General features: G+C 43.5%; 2 protein-coding genes across 23 annotated transcripts in view; one reads left to right on the top strand and one right to left on the bottom strand.

Moving 5' to 3' along the window:
- PDSS1 (decaprenyl diphosphate synthase subunit 1) overlaps positions 1 to 10,137 on the top strand; it is a 299,714-nt gene extending 289,577 nt beyond the window's left edge. For both annotated transcript variants that reach the window (XM_078663430.1, XM_078663431.1), the window contains exon 11: positions 9,694 to 10,137. In XM_078663430.1, coding sequence (XP_078519556.1) covers positions 9,694 to 9,834 — 141 coding nt within the window. In that variant the 3' untranslated portion in view covers positions 9,835 to 10,137. The remainder of the gene's footprint in view (positions 1 to 9,693) is intronic.
- Positions 10,138 to 10,269: 132 nt separating this feature from the next.
- The window catches only part of ABI1 (abl interactor 1), a 295,046-nt gene continuing 288,792 nt past the window's right edge, over positions 10,270 to 16,523 (bottom strand). For all 21 annotated transcript variants that reach the window (XM_078663410.1, XM_078663413.1, XM_078663423.1 and 18 more), the window contains one exon: positions 10,270 to 12,150. In XM_078663410.1, coding sequence (XP_078519536.1) covers positions 11,975 to 12,150 — 176 coding nt within the window. In that variant the 3' untranslated portion in view covers positions 10,270 to 11,974. The remainder of the gene's footprint in view (positions 12,151 to 16,523) is intronic.

Genomic DNA, 16,523 nt, shown 5'->3' with positions numbered 1-16,523 from the left:
ATTGTTCCATTGGCCTTGTGTGGTATAATGCAAGAGATGGTCTCCCCATCCTGTGAGGGATGCATCTGTAGTGAGCACTACCTGTGGAACAGGGTCTAGGAACGGCCGTCACTTTGTCAAGTTTTTGGTGTTCCACCATTGCAGAGAGCGATAAGTACGGCTGTCTACCAACACCAGGTCTGTGAGCTGACCTTGAGCCTGATTCCACTGTTGTGCTAGACATTCTTGTAGTGGGCACATTTGCAGTCTTGCGTGCGGAACTATGAAGATGCAAGACGCCATCATGCCTATTAGTCTCATGAACACTCTGGCTTGGAGAGAGTGCTGGCATTGAAAAAGGGAGACTAAGTTCTGAATGCTCTGAATCCTGGCTTGACTGGGATACGCTAGAGCTGCAGATGTGTCTATGGTAGCTCCTAGATATTGACGAGCGTGCGAAGGCTCTAGGTGCGACTTGGTGTAGTTTATTGTAAATCCTAAGTCGTGTAATGTTTGAATTGTTTGTCTTGTGTGTTGTACACACTGGTTGAACGATATTGCTTGTATGAGCCAGTCGTCGAGGTAAGGGAAGACATGTATCTGTTGTCTTCTGAGATGTGCTGCTACTACTGCTAAGCACTTTGTAAACACTCGTGGTGCTGTTGTGACCCCGAATGGAAGGATTTTGAATTGATAGTGTTGTCCTTGTATGACAAACCTTAGACACTTCCTGTGCGCAGGATGTATAGGAACATGAAAATAGGGGTCCTTTAGGTCTAGTGTTGAAAGAAAGTCTCCCTGTGGTAGTAATGGGAGTACTTGTTGTAAAGTGATCATGTGAAAATGATCCGATTGTATGTAGTGGTTGAGGGGCCTGAGGTCGAGAATTGGTCTTAATGTCCGTCCTGTTTCGGAATTAAGAAGTACAGGGAGGGCGGGAGGAGCTACGCAAGCAACCAAAATGGCCGCATAAGCTCCCGGCTCCGTCGACCTCCGTCACTGGCGGACTTATCCTGAACTTCATCCTGACCTCCCGCCAGACTCCCGTGTGTCTGAATCGTTGCTGAGCTCAGGGGGGCAATCCCGGAGTCTTTATCGCTTTTCTTGACGAAGTTACGCCGTCTTTCATTTTCGGGCCTACTCCAGTGTGTGAGCCGGGGCCTCGAGTACTGACCCAGCCGGGTTTCAGTTGAACAACATCGGCCGCGGGTACCCGGCGGAGTCCGGTCTCATCGGAGTGGAACATATTCTCGATCCTGGTGGTGGTCTTTGGTCCCGGCGAATACTAGACGAGCGGCGACGAGACGTGGTTGCCGCGGTGGGTGGGGGGCCAGGTCCTGGGACCCTGCTGCAGCCCTCGGGGTCCGCGGGTGGGGCCCCCGCTCTCGGCAGTGGTGTAAAGAGTGCCAAGCTTGAGAGTCGCCAGTCGCCTCCGTCCACTCCGCGCCTGTTGGTTTCCCCGTAGTAGCCGGCCTCCGGGGTTGAAGATCTGCTTTGTAATCGTTCACGCGGAGATGGATCGGACGATGTGTGGACCGACCTTGGGGACCGTAATGGCCGCCATCGGGGCTCTTCACCTGCAAATGGAGGCTGCTTTCCACAATTTGATTGCAAGCATCGAGACTGTTTGTTTGAGACCGGACTCCAGCCTTGTGTCAGACCTGCAACATACGGTGACCCCCGCGAAGCTTGATCTACCTCGAGAGGAGGACCCCGAAGATAATCAGAAACTGGTGCCAATTGTATCCGCGCAGCTACAGCGGTACGTTACCGGAGCCCCTGAACAACTAGCAAGATCGGCAAAGTTATCGCCCGCACAGGACTCATTTCTTCCTTCTTTTCTGGAGACCTCCATAAATACTTTTTGGATTGACTTTCGTGTATCTGATAGACTTCGAGACTTAACCTTTTTGACCCTTTCAGGCTATATTGATCTCCTTTTTCAACAACGCTTTGACTCTTTTGCTACTCTATTGGTCCTGCTGGATGGGGTTTGTGCTATGGATCGTAAGGGCCTGGGCTGAATTTGACTGATTGAATTCGGTACTGTGATTTTCTTTTGGCTCTGCTGGGTTGTCTCTGAGGGAGTGAGGGCCAGATGGAATTCTGATTGTCTGGGTTTGGTGTGACGGCTAGGTTCGAAAAGGGATTTGCTGCCTCTGTGGTGCCGGGGGCTGGGCGGGATGGTCTTTTCTCTGTCGGTGGCTCCCCTACCGGTTTGCTTATTAGTCTGCTATAACTCGCTTAATACCACGGTAGGGGATGTCTGCTTTTGGCGGGGGGAGGGGAGTCCGGGAGCTCGTATCGTTTTGTACTACATCTCCTCCTCCATCTTTTCCCTTCCTTGGGGTGTAGTTTAGGGGGCGACAGGCACGCTGCTAGTGGGGTTAGGTCGTAGCCATCTGCAGGGGTGCAGGGTGGGGGGTTGTGGGAGGTTTTTTTTTATTTTTCCTTTATTTTGTTCTATGACCTTTCTATTTCCCTTTTCCCTTCTTCACAAGAGATGTGGCATATTCTCCTGAGCCTTTTGTTCCTCATATCTGGGTGTCGTATGTCCAACCTTCATATCCTGTAACCTTGGTGGGCGGGTTCTGATAATGTTTGCTTACGGTTATCTGCATTGTATTGTTTTGCCCCAGCTCTAAGCTGGTATTGATATTTCTCAGATGCCTATAATTGTAGTGTACTACCTCAACTCCTTGGCCCGTTCACTGCTGTAATCTGTTCCACCAAATGACACCCGATATGTATATTTTACTCTTGTGTTATAATTAATAAACATATATATAAAAAAAAAAGAAGTACAGGCAGTAAACTCCTGTTCCCTGTTCCTCTAAAGGAACTACTTGAATAGCATCTTTTTGTAGAAGTGCTAGAACTTCCTGTTGAAGCAGAGTTATATGTTCTGCGGACATTGGACGCTGCCTGGGTGGTATGTTTGGGGGGGGGGGGGGGGGGGGGGGGTGCTGAGAGTTCTAGGCAGTAGCCATGTTGGATAATCTGTCTTACCCACCTGTCTGTTGTGATGGAATTCCAGACAAATAGGAACTGTGATAATCTGCCCCCCACAGGAGTGGAATGCTGTAGGGGAGGCAGAGGGATGTCACTGTTTGGGAGTGGAAGAGGAGCGGTTGTTGTTATTACCTCTACCCTTATTGTTGTTGCCTCTGTATCCTGCTCTAAAGTAGCCTTTGTTAGAGGAGGTTTGTGTGTGTGTCTTAAAAGATGATGTGGTATCTGTGCCGGTCTGCTTGGAGCCTCCTCTATAAAAAGGAGCTGCGAAAAGAACCTCTAGTCTGGGTGGATTGTAATGCACCCATAGACTTAGCTGTGTCCGTGTCTTTCTTCATCTTCTCTAGTGTGTTGTCTACTTCCGGCCCGAACAACTGGTTCTGATTGAAGGGCTGGTTCAGGATGGTAATCTGTACCTCTGGTTTGAAACCTGAAATGCGTAACCATGCATGACGTCTGAGAATAACACTAGTATTAACTGCTCTGGATGCTGTGTCAGCTACATCTAGTGCGCATTTAATTGAGGCATTAGATATTAATTTGCCTTCTTGTAAGAGCTCTGCTGCCTGATCCTTGTATTGATCTGAGAGGTGTTCCATTAATTTTTCTAGTTGGTCGTAGTGAGCCCTGTCGTAGCGTGAAAGTAAGGCTTGTGTGTTTGCTATGCGCCATATGTTTGTTGCTTGCGCAGCAATCTGTTTCCCTGACACATCAATAATTTTAGATTCTTTGTCAGGCGGGGGGGGGGGCGTGTCACCAGAAGTCTGGGAGTTGGCTCTTTTACGCGCATTAGACACTACCAAAGAGTCTAGTGGTAGATGTCCCTTAATGTAGACTGGGTCAGCTGGTGCTGGTCTATACTTTTTTTCCATTCTGGGATTTAACCCCCTACATCGTACTGGATCTTTAAAAATGTCTGGAGCATGTTTAATGACTCCTTTGATCATGGGTAATATTTGAGTAGACCTTTGTGACTGCTCAAATGTGTCTAGTAAGAAATCCTCCTCAATGGCATCAGAGTGCATTGAAACTCCATGGTAAAGGGCAGCTCTGTTTAGTAGATGATTAAACCCAATACTATCCTCTAGAGGGGAAGGTTTTGTTGGGTAGTACTGAGGATCTGGGATGTCTGGCACATTGTTTGGTGGGAAACTATATACATCTTCATCCTTGGGATATTCTGGATTGACATCCTCATCTAAAGGGTATGTATGTGGCTCTGGTACGTCATTCCCCCCACCTAAGTCATACTCCTCGTCAGTGTGGTGTGATGATGCAGGAGATTGAACAGGAGAAGTTATAGGTTCAATGTAAGGAGGGATAGGAGAGGAAGGGTGCATTGGAGAAGTTGCACAATCCTTCTTTTTGGCAGGAACCACAGGTGGAAGTGGTGTGTCTGCTGGTCTTTTCTTATAAGGAATTGCTTCCACATGTCCAGTTTGTGGATTAATATGGACTTTTTTCGGCGTCGATTTTTTCGGTGCCGATAGGGGGTTGCTTAGTGCTCTTTGCCTTAGGAGGAGTGATTAAGTCATGTTTTTTGGTGCCGAAGGTGGTTTTGGAGTCTTGGGTACCGATATTGGAGATTTTGGCGTGGAGACAGGTTTCGTTGGGCCTGCAGCGCTGGAATCTAGCTTCGCATCTTTATTCTTAGAACCGGAAGTTTTCGGAGTCTAAGCTTTCGGGTCCGGTGCGGTTCTTGGCTTCGGCACCGATGTGTCTTTTGTTCCGGGTGCCGAAGGGTCTTTGTCTTTGGACACCGAAGGGCGTTTTGGCTTTGTGTGTCGAAGAGTCCTTCGGTGTCGGAGGATGTTTCGGTGCCAATGGAGTAGGTGGAATTGGCACATGTGGTTTTTTCAGCGCTGAGACACCGGAAGGCGTAGTCTTTTTCCTCGGAGCCGAGCCCGAAGGCTGGGCGTCTGAGGGTAAATTTCGGTCTCGACTGGGCCCCATGGGCGGAATGCCGACCACTGCCTTTGGCTTGGGTAGTGTATGTTGTGCAGGGGCAGTGGTACTCACGGGCTGCCGAGACAGAATCGAGTCGTCTGAGTCCTCTCCCCCTGATATGATCTGGAGATCAGGCGAGTCTTCCTCGGCGACGAGTGGAGCCTCGTCCTCGGAGATATCTTCGAGTGGATCTTCGTCTCCGGAGACATTCTCTCCGACGATCTCCTCCTCAAAGATGGCCTCCGGTGCTGGCGCTGATCTCCTCATCTCGTGTCGACATGCCCTCCGATCCCGAATGGTCTTCTTCGATCGGAAGGAGGCACAGGCTGTGCAGGTCAACTCGTCGTGTTCTGGCGAGAGACAGCGGTTGCAGACCTCGTGATGGTTGCTATGAGGGAATTTCGCTCGACATACCGGGCATCTCTTGAATGGAGTTCTGTCCATGAGGCGTAGGCCGTACGGCGCCGATAGGCCCAACGGCCCGCGTCGACGCACCGGAATGTAGCTGGTGATGTCGAAAGTCTATTCGATGTCGAAAAAAGTTTATATAAAGTTTCACGCTTCGGTAATTGCAGAAAAAGTCTTTTCTAGCCGGAGCGGAAAACTTTCATCCGAACCCTGTGGCGGAAAAAAACAATCTGAGGATGGAGTCGATGACCATGCGCAGTATTGTCCAAGGGAGGAGTCACCTAGCTCGTGACTACAAAGACTTCTTCCAAGAAGACAACAACCTGCAATCATCCGAGCCCAACACCAGGTGGCCATCTATTGCAAAAGTATAGGGTCTGCAGCTCATATGCCTCGAACATTAGCTTTACGTACAGCAACAGTTGAAATTCTGAGGGCCTAGTTTACAAGGCCATTGCGCCGCCAGTGTCACTTTTTTGATGCACCTGCGGAAGTGTGCCTGCCCCTATTTACAAGGCCGGGTAAATTAACCCTGTGTGACTTTTCATGGTCTTGTAAATAGGGGCCCCTTTCATGCCCTACTTTATGTGAAAGGGGCTTTCCTTAGCTGTTGCTGTTCCCATGGAACCTCATACATTCCCAGATTTACAAAGTTTTGTAAAGCTGGGAATGCGTCAGAATCCTACGCTGCAACATGTGTATAAAGAGGAAAATGCCATCGATGATTGTTTTTGTGCAGGAACTAGCTCCTTGCTGCACAAAAACAATCATGCCCGCAACGCAGGCACCCTTGCAACTTGAGGCAAGGGTGCTAGTGTATGGCAGCCAATTGTGTGCCAGCGCAGGGGAAAGCACATGAATGCGTTGTTTTGTTAATAAGATGCATTCCTGTGCTTTTAAAATGACGCAGGAAAATGCTATGCTCTGCTGTATTTGTTTTCGAAATGAGGCCCTGAGTTTGTCTAGCCATAAATGCAAATATGGAACTTTATACAACTTGATGTCTCTTTGTTTTTCCTTATACATGTATACCCTTTCTATGTAGTGATGTATCTATATATTTATTATTTTACTCATACTGTAGGAAAAAGCCATCAACTTCTTCCGATGCACTACTAGTCTCATCCTATACCTCTTAGTATATCCTCTATCTCCACACTCTGACTCATCCCAAACCACATTATTCTACTGTGATCCCCTATATATCCTTTTCTAGACTCTTACCGCCTCTATCCCTCCTTTATCCTAGTCAAACTAACAGACATATCCACTGCTCAAATGAATATCTTATATTTCCCTAATCCCTCGGGGTCCAGAGTAGCGCGCTACTTTCCAAAAAGCACTTCAACGCCTAGTCAGGGGTAGTAAGCACTAATTTACAATTCAGTAAAGGACGACATCTATGATCAGAGCCACACACTTCCGGGGAGCAGGATGGTCTACAAGCTATGAGCAGATGTTTACAGGTTAAATAACACTCCCGGGTCATAACATATGGTGCTGTAAAGACACATGCTTTGCAGACTGTAAAGTAGTGTCCTTGTAAAGTGGTGGCTACCATGTGGTTGATGCAGATGTCTGAAATAGTGTCCTGAGGACCATTTGGGCCAACCATTGTCTAGTTAAAATGTTCACACTAGGTCTAGTGAAGGTGTGTGAGATGACCATGTAGCTGCTATGCATATATCGGCTAATGGAATATTGCCTGGAAAAGCCATGGCTGCTGCCTTTGTTCATGTACAGTGCTTCCTGTGGGTAACCGGAAGAGCTTTTTTTAGCTTTAGGATACCAAGTTTGGATGCATTTAACTATCCACCTGGTGATACCTGCTTTGGCCCTTGTGAGGGAGTCTAAGAATTACCATATTGTGATTCTCTGACCAGTTTAGGCATGGTACATTGCTCATGGACTGGGTATCTGGAGAGGAGGTTTGGGCATTGTGTTTTCGTGGGTGGGAAACAGGTCTGTGTGTGGTGGGCCCCCATGTTGAAAGTAACTGGTGAAGTACTTGTGGGTAGCGTTACCATTCGAGGATTTATTGATGCATTCTGCAAAGTTGCTTCCACCCGCTATGAGATGAATAGCGTAGCGGATTGCCCAATAGCATGTGTTCTGTCCCAGTAATTAGAGGAAAAAGAGTGGGTACTGCCCCATTTCTGTAGGTAGTACATGATGTTACTTGTTCTGATTAATTCTACCTGGTCCCGAATTGGGGAAAGGAAAGCTTTGAGGGTGAGATGTAGAACAAAGAGCTTGAGGAAATGGATGTGGTGCCCCTGTGTCACAGGCATTTACCTACACTTGATCGTCCCACTGAACCAAGAAGCATTTCTGTAACTGGCACATGTGGAGCTGTGCACGGGGTGCTATGGTGCTGCATGAAGCCATCATGCCCAGCTAGTGCGTAAAGTATCTTACAGAATGGACAGTTTGGCAGACAGAGATGAACCTACAGGCACCCCTGTGTACCCTTGTGCCGTTTACAGATGGTATGCTTCTTGTAGGATGGCAATAGGGTCTCGGGAAGCAGGTTGAGATCCTGCCTGATAGTGATGTTTCCAAAAGGCGCACCTAGGTGAAGTGATGTAAAGGGCACTCATGGCATTTGCGATTTCCTTTTTCATCTTTTCTAACATCTAATAAACCTGCAAAACGAACAGAGATTCTCCATTGAAGGAGAATTTGAGCAGATGTCTGACTTGGAAGGTGTTTCCATGAGGAAATAGCCTTTAGTGCTCTGAAGTAACTAGGGGAGAAACACAGCACTCTATAAAACCTCAGTAATCAATGGATCAGTACCTGCTGGAGGCTGTGAAGGGTCTTATGGATTTTAGAGGCACCCACTTGAAAATGTGGCATTATAGTTTCGGGTTCACAATACTATTAACCCCACTAACTAGGGGAGAGCAAGAAGTTCCCAATGATTCCGGGAAGGTCATGCATGAGGATCTGGATAAGTAAGAGAAAACAGAAGTCTTCTTAGGCTCAAAAGCATAAGATGCAGGATACACAGTCACATGGGAGTTACCAACTTCCAAATCAGATCCCATCACTGGGTCATAAGCACTTTTATCAAACCATAGGGCAGGTTACCGAACATCCTTTATGGCACCAAAACTGTCTCACTCCACAAATCCTCCTTCCTTGCAGGTGTCAATCATTTGTGCCTTAGCTCTGTAAGGGTGACGCAGTGAAATCTATGAGATTTCACTGCGTCACTTTTAGGACGCTGTTGCGTCAAAATCTTGCGCCTGCCTCACAGCAGGCGTAAGACTGACGCAAGCCCTTTCACATGGGGCTTTCCCCATGTGAAAGGACGCATTGCTGGAGTTGCGTCACTTTTGTGACACACCCCAGCAATGCGTGACTTTTGCGCTTACAGATACGTCAGAAATACTGACGTATCTGTAACTCCTTGCGACATGATGCGTCAAATTTATAAATAGGACGCATCAATCATGTCGCAGGGAGAGCGCAGTGAAAAGTGACGCATCGTTGTTTTCACGCAGCGATGCGTCACTTTTCATAAATAAGGCCCATGATCTTTAAACAATGGCAGAAGCTTCTGCCTTTTGCTTTATTTCTCGACTAATCTACGCCAACAATAATGCAGTGTCCCTGGCATTTTTTATTTCCCATGTTGTTTCCTTCTCCGGATTACAAAAGTACAATGTACTGGTTACAATACTTGGCACTGGCAGGAATCTGGGCCCACGCAATAGAGTAGAGTGCCTCCTTAAAATGGCAGCTTCTCAGGCAAGAAACAGTCATAAGCATCATTTGCAGAGGAGTGCTACCACCAGATAAGGGAGCAAAACAGTTTACTGGGATATGTATTTGGATGCCAAAAGTGGCAGAGGAAAGGAAACGGTTGTAGGAGAGCAGCTCTTGTTGAAACAAACCAGTATGACATGGGTGCCGTTAAGGAGCAAATCTGTGGAAGGGTGACGAACACAGTTCAAAATGTAAAGTTGTAGGCCTGAGTACTACTCAAAGGACAGGTACCCCCATATAGACTTTAATCTTTATACATTGAACCCCTATCATACGAGTCATAAGATGTATCCTCAAAAGGGACATGTTCTTACCATACACAATTACAAAGCCCATACGCTAAGGTGCAGGACCGCGGTTATGGCAACTGAGCGTTATGGTATGTTTGGGAGAGGATAATAATGCATATTGACCGTTCCATATCACGTTACTTTGTTTTTGGTAGATGCTAGCTTGCCCATTTTATACAGCTCACAACGGTTTAACATATTTGTTATAGATAACTGCCAAGCTATTAGAAATGCAATTTATTCACTCTCCTGTGTAACACTTTTTTCTTTCTTTCTTCTGAAGAGTGATGGTGTCCAGCAAGCAACCTACCTTGCTCGACGGTACTGTCATGAAGCAATACGAGAGATTAGCAAATTACAGCCTTCCCCGGAGAGGGATGCCCTTATTCAACTCACAGAAATTGTTCTCACACGAGACAAATGACAAGAACTCCTTTCACCAAGTCTGGCAGCTACCAACCAAACTGTGCCTATACCGTCGGGGTTTCCAAAAAAAAACAACACCCCATGGACAGTTAAATGTCTTCAATCGCATCGTGCTGTAAAGTACTGTATATTTTAACCTAAAAGTTTTATGGAAGAAGCCATAATTCTAAATGTTAAAAATAGTAGAACTATTGAATTGTACCATGTGCATAATTATGTCTATGTATGTGTGTGGCATTGTTTACACGTCACTTATCCACACACACGCCAACAAAAGAATAAATCATCAATTTGTTCATGATTTTTGTATGTCAGAGAATCATTAAAACAGAAGCCTGGGTCGCACATCCGTACAAATCTAATTTTACATGTGTGTGTGTGTTCGTGTGTTATACAGATAGCTCATGTCAAACAAAAATCGCTTACATTGCAATAATAGGAGAATGGTTTATTATAAAAGACTGTACATACATTTTTAATTAACAGGTTATATACAAATTAAAAGAATTTCCAATTTTAAAAAGAAATACATGTTACTGGCTGTCAACATTTTAGAAAATTATAATGTTATGAGAGAGCAAGAAGCATTTTGCGTAACTAATGATTTTAGATGAGCAGGATGAAGAGAAAAAAAACTCAAACAATAAAACCCCGATGTTACTGCAAGTTCAAACCATCAGCCTTTCTATCTATATGTGCTTTAAAAATCTGAAATTCAGTCATCAGTACAATTCCCAACACCAAATAGGAGTAACTCATTTCAGTAGGTCCACAAAAAGTCTTTAAAAAATGTACTAGCGATTAGAAATACCAGTTAGTGCTGCAGTGCACAAGGCAGTTGTTATATTGTGTCCTGACGTCATTGCTTCATATTTTATATGGTGAAAACATGACCAAAAGGACACAAATGTAGATTAAGTATAAAGTGATTAGAGCACCCTTCAGTGTGCATTTTCGGTCCAGCGTCTCTTGAATCGAAAAGGAAGAAAAGGTAATGGCTGGCAAAAATTGTACTATTCTGGATACATACACAATGGTCCCCCTTTTGAAGAAATTAATGACCGTATTTTGGCTCTTTCCCTGGAATTGCCTACTTGGCATAATATTTTATAAAATACACAGCTTGTAGTCCTGGTCCGTCTTCTCAAGAGTCAGTTGTAGCAAAACGTATTTAGGTACAGCTATATAAAAACCATTTTGGGTTCATAGCATGACATTCGATGTCTGAACTTTTTGAGCAAGACAGCATCCTAGATTTATTCATAATTATTTCAAATTGAAAATGTGCGTATTCGGTTATTATATATATAGCTAAGGCTACCATAGGTATTGATCTTGGTATATACTTTGTAAGACAAAAATTAGTCATGGGATTTTTTTTTTTAGATTTTTTTTGCAAAGCTGGCGTTTTAAATGACACTTTTGTAAACCAGTGAAGCAAAATGGTTGAACTTTGGTTCACTTATGTATTTATACATGGAAAAATGTTTATACTGCAAATTCACTCATTTAAAAAAAATAAGTACAAATTACAACATACATATTAAGACCACCCATTTTTCACAATGCCATATAATAGAATTTAAGTGAGAGTACTCTGGGTAAATATTACAACAAATTGGAAGCTTTTTGGATTTTTTTAGTTTTTAAAGTAGTATTTCAGTTCATAAGTTTGTAAGCATGCTTTTAACAAATATAGTTTAAAAATTAGCAAGAATCTAAACAAAAGTAATTTGACCAGCACTTATTTTTCAGTGTTTAGGTTAGTGAAACGTCTTGATGTTAGTTCTCATGCTGCACTGAAACATTATGGCACAAATGAATTATGATTTCATTAAATACTATACCCTACATTCCCAAAATATTTAGGCTGGTCATAAAATTAACAACGCATAAGTAAGTACATAAGCATAACCAATTTGTGGGCAGATTTACGATTTAAGAAATTCAACCAGGCAACACACGAACTGTCTATCGAGAGTTGTACTTCAGAATTAAATCCATTAAAACAGCATGTCTTTGCAGGATAATGGGGACATTTCTTTAACAAGTACTGTGATATTTGTTACATTTTACAATTGGCCTCAAATAATCACAGCATGATTCAGTAGGGTCTCAATCCAAAAAGGAAGCCAAGTTTAATCGGCATAGTGCATGATTGATTCAACGTAGTTCCCGGGGAAAAGGCCAGTCACTCCATTGGAAACGCCTTCATACCAGCCATCATCATTCTTTTTTATCACATATATGATTGAACCCTCCATAAAAGACAGCTCGTCATCCTTGTCCTTGCAGTAATCATATATCGCAACAACTATAGATTGAAAACAAAAGAATCAAATCAATGTTAAACAATAATTAGCAATAGAATGCTGAAAAAAATTAACTGCAAACAAGATGGGTCTAAAGGTAGACATTGTTTACATGCTATATCTGACAATATAATAAAATAATTACCTGGAATTATTTCCCTCCTGCTGAAATATTCCTTACTGGACAATGCCCAATATTTCTGTTGTCTGACATAGAAATGAAAATGCGTGTGCTACCTACAAAATGCTGTGCACACATGATGCTTGTCTCACACAATTTAAATGGTTAGATCTACAGCACACACTACCATATAACGAAGGAAACCTGGTCAATAATCATGTGGAACTTATAGCAATAAAGAGTAAAACTAGCTTATATGGTAACCGGTAGTGCTTACTGATCTCTAACTGCCATTTAGAACAAAACTGTACTAGTACTTAAGGTAGTTTATGGCTCGCGGGGAGCAAGCAGTATTTTGATTTGTGTTTCTGGAGGCAAGGTGATAAGCCCCAGTTTGCGCAATTACCAGGATTCCAATGCATAATCTTTTTACATGTTGTAGATAGTTGGATCTGTATAATATATTGCCACTAGGTGGTAATACCATGCACAGAGTCCAGGGGTTCCCCAAAAGTGTACAGGGTTCAATGTAAGACCCAAAGTGCTCTATTAGTGGTAGTGGGGGCAAGCAGCCTTAAGCCTAACACAGAGAAGTGTAAGACATTTATTGCACAATATTGATCAATAATGGACACACAACTCAAGAAGGAGATCCAGATCAATTTTAGAAAAATATACTTTGTATTTTATTTTAAGACCAAGATCTTTGCAATAAAGTAAGTACAGTTTCAAATAAAGACTCATCCCCCTCAGCTCCCTGGCCCTAAGTACCACTTAGTATGGACTTACAGTGAGCAGAAGTACCAATTGTGGGTATGTTTTTAGGCAAGAAGCACTGGCACAGGGGACCTGGATGGAAGGGAACCTGTGCACTACAATTAAAATTATATCAAAACCAGGCAGAAAGTGGGGGCTAACAATGTAAAAAGAGGCACTTTCTCACACATGGAGGAAGCAACTGAATAAACTGACCAAACATACAAATTGAACATTAAATGACCTTTGGGATAAGCATGACTTCTAGGCTTTCGATCCTGCACGTTGGTTGGAAGATTGACTTTATTAGGTTCAGTGGAGTACATCCTGTAGGAACGTTGGTGTCAAGGACATAGGAAAGAAACATCCTGTTCAGAAGCCATGTGATTCTTGAGCAATCAAAGCCAACTTTAATCTACAAGCATATTGCTTACTTATGACTGATGGCCTGCAGGTAGTTTTTTGTGTTTGCAACTGATGCAGGAGTGTGTTAAGTCAAAAAGTCCTGGTTCAGTTGGACTCTTTTCCATCGGAAACCATATGTATATATCTGTGGTGCACAAAATCAATTTAGTCATTCATTTAATGTAATAAATACTAGAACAGGGCCTTTTATGCAAAAGTCAATTATAGCAACAATTTCATTACATATCACACAGGTTCATGCAAACAGCATGTATTGTTCTTAGTGACACTAGTGCAGATAGCACAGTGCATGAACAAGGTGCAAATAGTGACTATGTACAGAATAAAAACAACTCTTGCGGGTAACGCTGGTCTCAATATGGTGAAGTCTGTTTTACAAATTATAGTCCTTCACTAAATCCAAGAGGTAGACCAAGGAATCAGTGTGTTGACATTTCAACCCTACAGCTTATTCACAGGGTCTCATCAGGACAAGCCATCTCATTAGGGAAAACACCTACAAAGGCAACAGCAAGAGGCTCATTTACTAACTGGAATGTCTATATCATCAAACGTTACTCGCCACCTATTTGACTTTCTGTGTAATTTTGATATATACTTAAACAGGAAGAGGTGCACAGAAACAGGCATCTAAGCAGGCTGGATTAGTGAGATGGAATTTAGGTATCTGACTAACCACATTTGAGAACACCAGTCACATATACACTACCAAATAAATGTACATAACAATTGAACAAAACCTCTGAGTAGGCTAATTGCGTCAGGATACTGCATCAAAGACGAAGTCCCGAAAATAGAATCATATGTGAAAGATAGTATGCAGTTCATTAACACAGTGGAAGGGACGTCTGGCGAGAAGCATTATAACATCGGATGGAGAGTCCCCATACACAAATATCGATTAGGATATCACCAGACTACTCAGTAGCTGTGTAAATACTACCTCCATTCCCACACAATTGATTACAGACATACTGACCATTGCATTGAATATAACCATTTCATGTCCAGAAATGATTATCAACAAACAAATGAAGTAGCAATGGGAATGTTTTTTGCCCCAGACATGGCAATTCTCTATGTTGCTAAATTTGAGAATAATACAGTAATCCAGATGAATAATCCCTTTAAACGTAATGGGGAGAAGATATATTGAGGACTTGTTCATCATCCGGCACGGACAAGATGAACAGTTGATGGAATTCATGGACTGGTTAAATTTGGAACATTGTGACCTGAAGCTCACGGTGAACCATGGTACAGATTCCATTCATTATCTGAATCTCCGTATCAAACAGAGGTGGGTCACTGTATACTACACTGTATTAAAAGAACTTACAGATACTAATTCCCTTCTACTGTATGACATGCATCACCTCAGAGCACTTGGGGATAACCTACCATAAGGGCAGTGCTTGAGAACGAGAAGTTGCTACTATAAGGAAGTTTATTACAAGGAGGCAGAATAACATAGAAACAATTTACTTGAAAAGGTTTGCCCCAGAAGGGTGATCAATAGAGTCCTCTAAAGGGAACGGTATTGCTCCAGAGAATCACTTCTGCTCTAACAGGAGAGATAACAGAGCGGATAGTCAAGGGAAGTACATTCAACCCTGTGAGCAATCAAATGCAAAAAAATATCAAGTTTAAGAGAAAATCAGTGCACAGCAGGATGCTTAACCATTAGAGCTAGTGAATGGGTGGATGCAGTGTGTGTAAGGTCACTGTGGCTTATTTAGAAATTGTTTTAGAGTGCATGTCAGAGGCTGCTCTGTGTAGCATCAAGCGGGAAGCTGCATATATGTAGGTGTTGTATGAATATGTACGGTTATGCAAGCATGCAGATCTCCACTATCCTTCGAATGGTCTGTACAATTTAAAGTGATTAGTGTAGAAAGAGCCAGGAGGGAAAATCTGCTACTGTTCATGATGCATTCTCATGTTGACTATAGCCCACAGGAATGGGCATTATCGAACACGACTTAGTATATGCTTTTGAGAAGAGGGGTGGAGGGCGGCTTACTTGCAACTATCAGAGGAGCAAGCCATGTAAATTAAAATTATACAACCAACCTTGGTATCAGCTCTGCGGGTTCTATCCAGGAGTGGCAGATAAGCAGCTTATGGGATTGGGCATTATAAAATCAGGCAATGTATGTGCCCTGATGTTTCCACAGGAGCCGCAAAAGAAAAAGAAACAGAAAAGGGCGTTTTGCAGCTGGCTATAGTGTATGCTCTAGAAATCTATCTAGGCTTAGCAGAGCAACAACTTCACAGGGATTAGTTCTTTTGGACCTGGGTGAGGTGGGTGGTTCTCTAAAGCCTTTGAAAAGCTCGGGTTACATTGGGGAAAAAAGGCGCAGGAGCTCCCAGGCGCTCCCCTAGTCACATGAGTAATAAGGCCTATCTGCAGAGGGCAAACTCTTAAGGTTGAGAAGTGGGGATGAGAGGGACGACCCAGCAGTAACACCTGGAAAGCAGATTTGGAACCCTGCACAACGCAATATACAGTCAACACACATGCTCCCACAGGGCCAAAAGAATAAATTGTGGAGTTACTGTTAGCAAAACGAAGTCTGGCAATTCAATGGTACAAAGGACCACCATCCCAGACCGCCAGTTCGTTGAAGTGTGACAAATCGTAATACTAGTCTTTCAGCGCCAAGAGAGCAAGTATAATATACAGAGAGCCTAAACCAATGGATATTTGGGCCCCATTTAAGTATTCCACAGCAAAGCACACTGTAAACCGCGATAAAGGGCAATCGGGACAAAGGCCACAGTACAAATGAAGGCATCTGATCAATATAATAGCTAGTGGGAAGAATGCACACTGGGCCTCAAAGATAACTGTGAGCAGAACATTGGACAAACAGTGGGATTATCTGGCATGGGACCACTATGGTACATAGGGTGCCTAATTAGTTTAACATTGCTATATAACAGTTGACTCCTTGTGCACAGGTAACCGTTATACGACACTGTCGAGTCATAAAACGGATGGAAACTTAATATGAGATCTGGAAAGCGGTATGGTTATGAGGTGTTACAAAATTGAGTCACCTTGGCTTA

The sequence above is a fragment of the Lissotriton helveticus genome, chromosome 10, assembly GCF_964261635.1.
Source record: "Lissotriton helveticus chromosome 10, aLisHel1.1, whole genome shotgun sequence".
NCBI lineage: Eukaryota > Metazoa > Chordata > Amphibia > Caudata > Salamandridae > Lissotriton > Lissotriton helveticus.
This window is presented reverse-complemented; position numbering and strand designations above follow the sequence as displayed.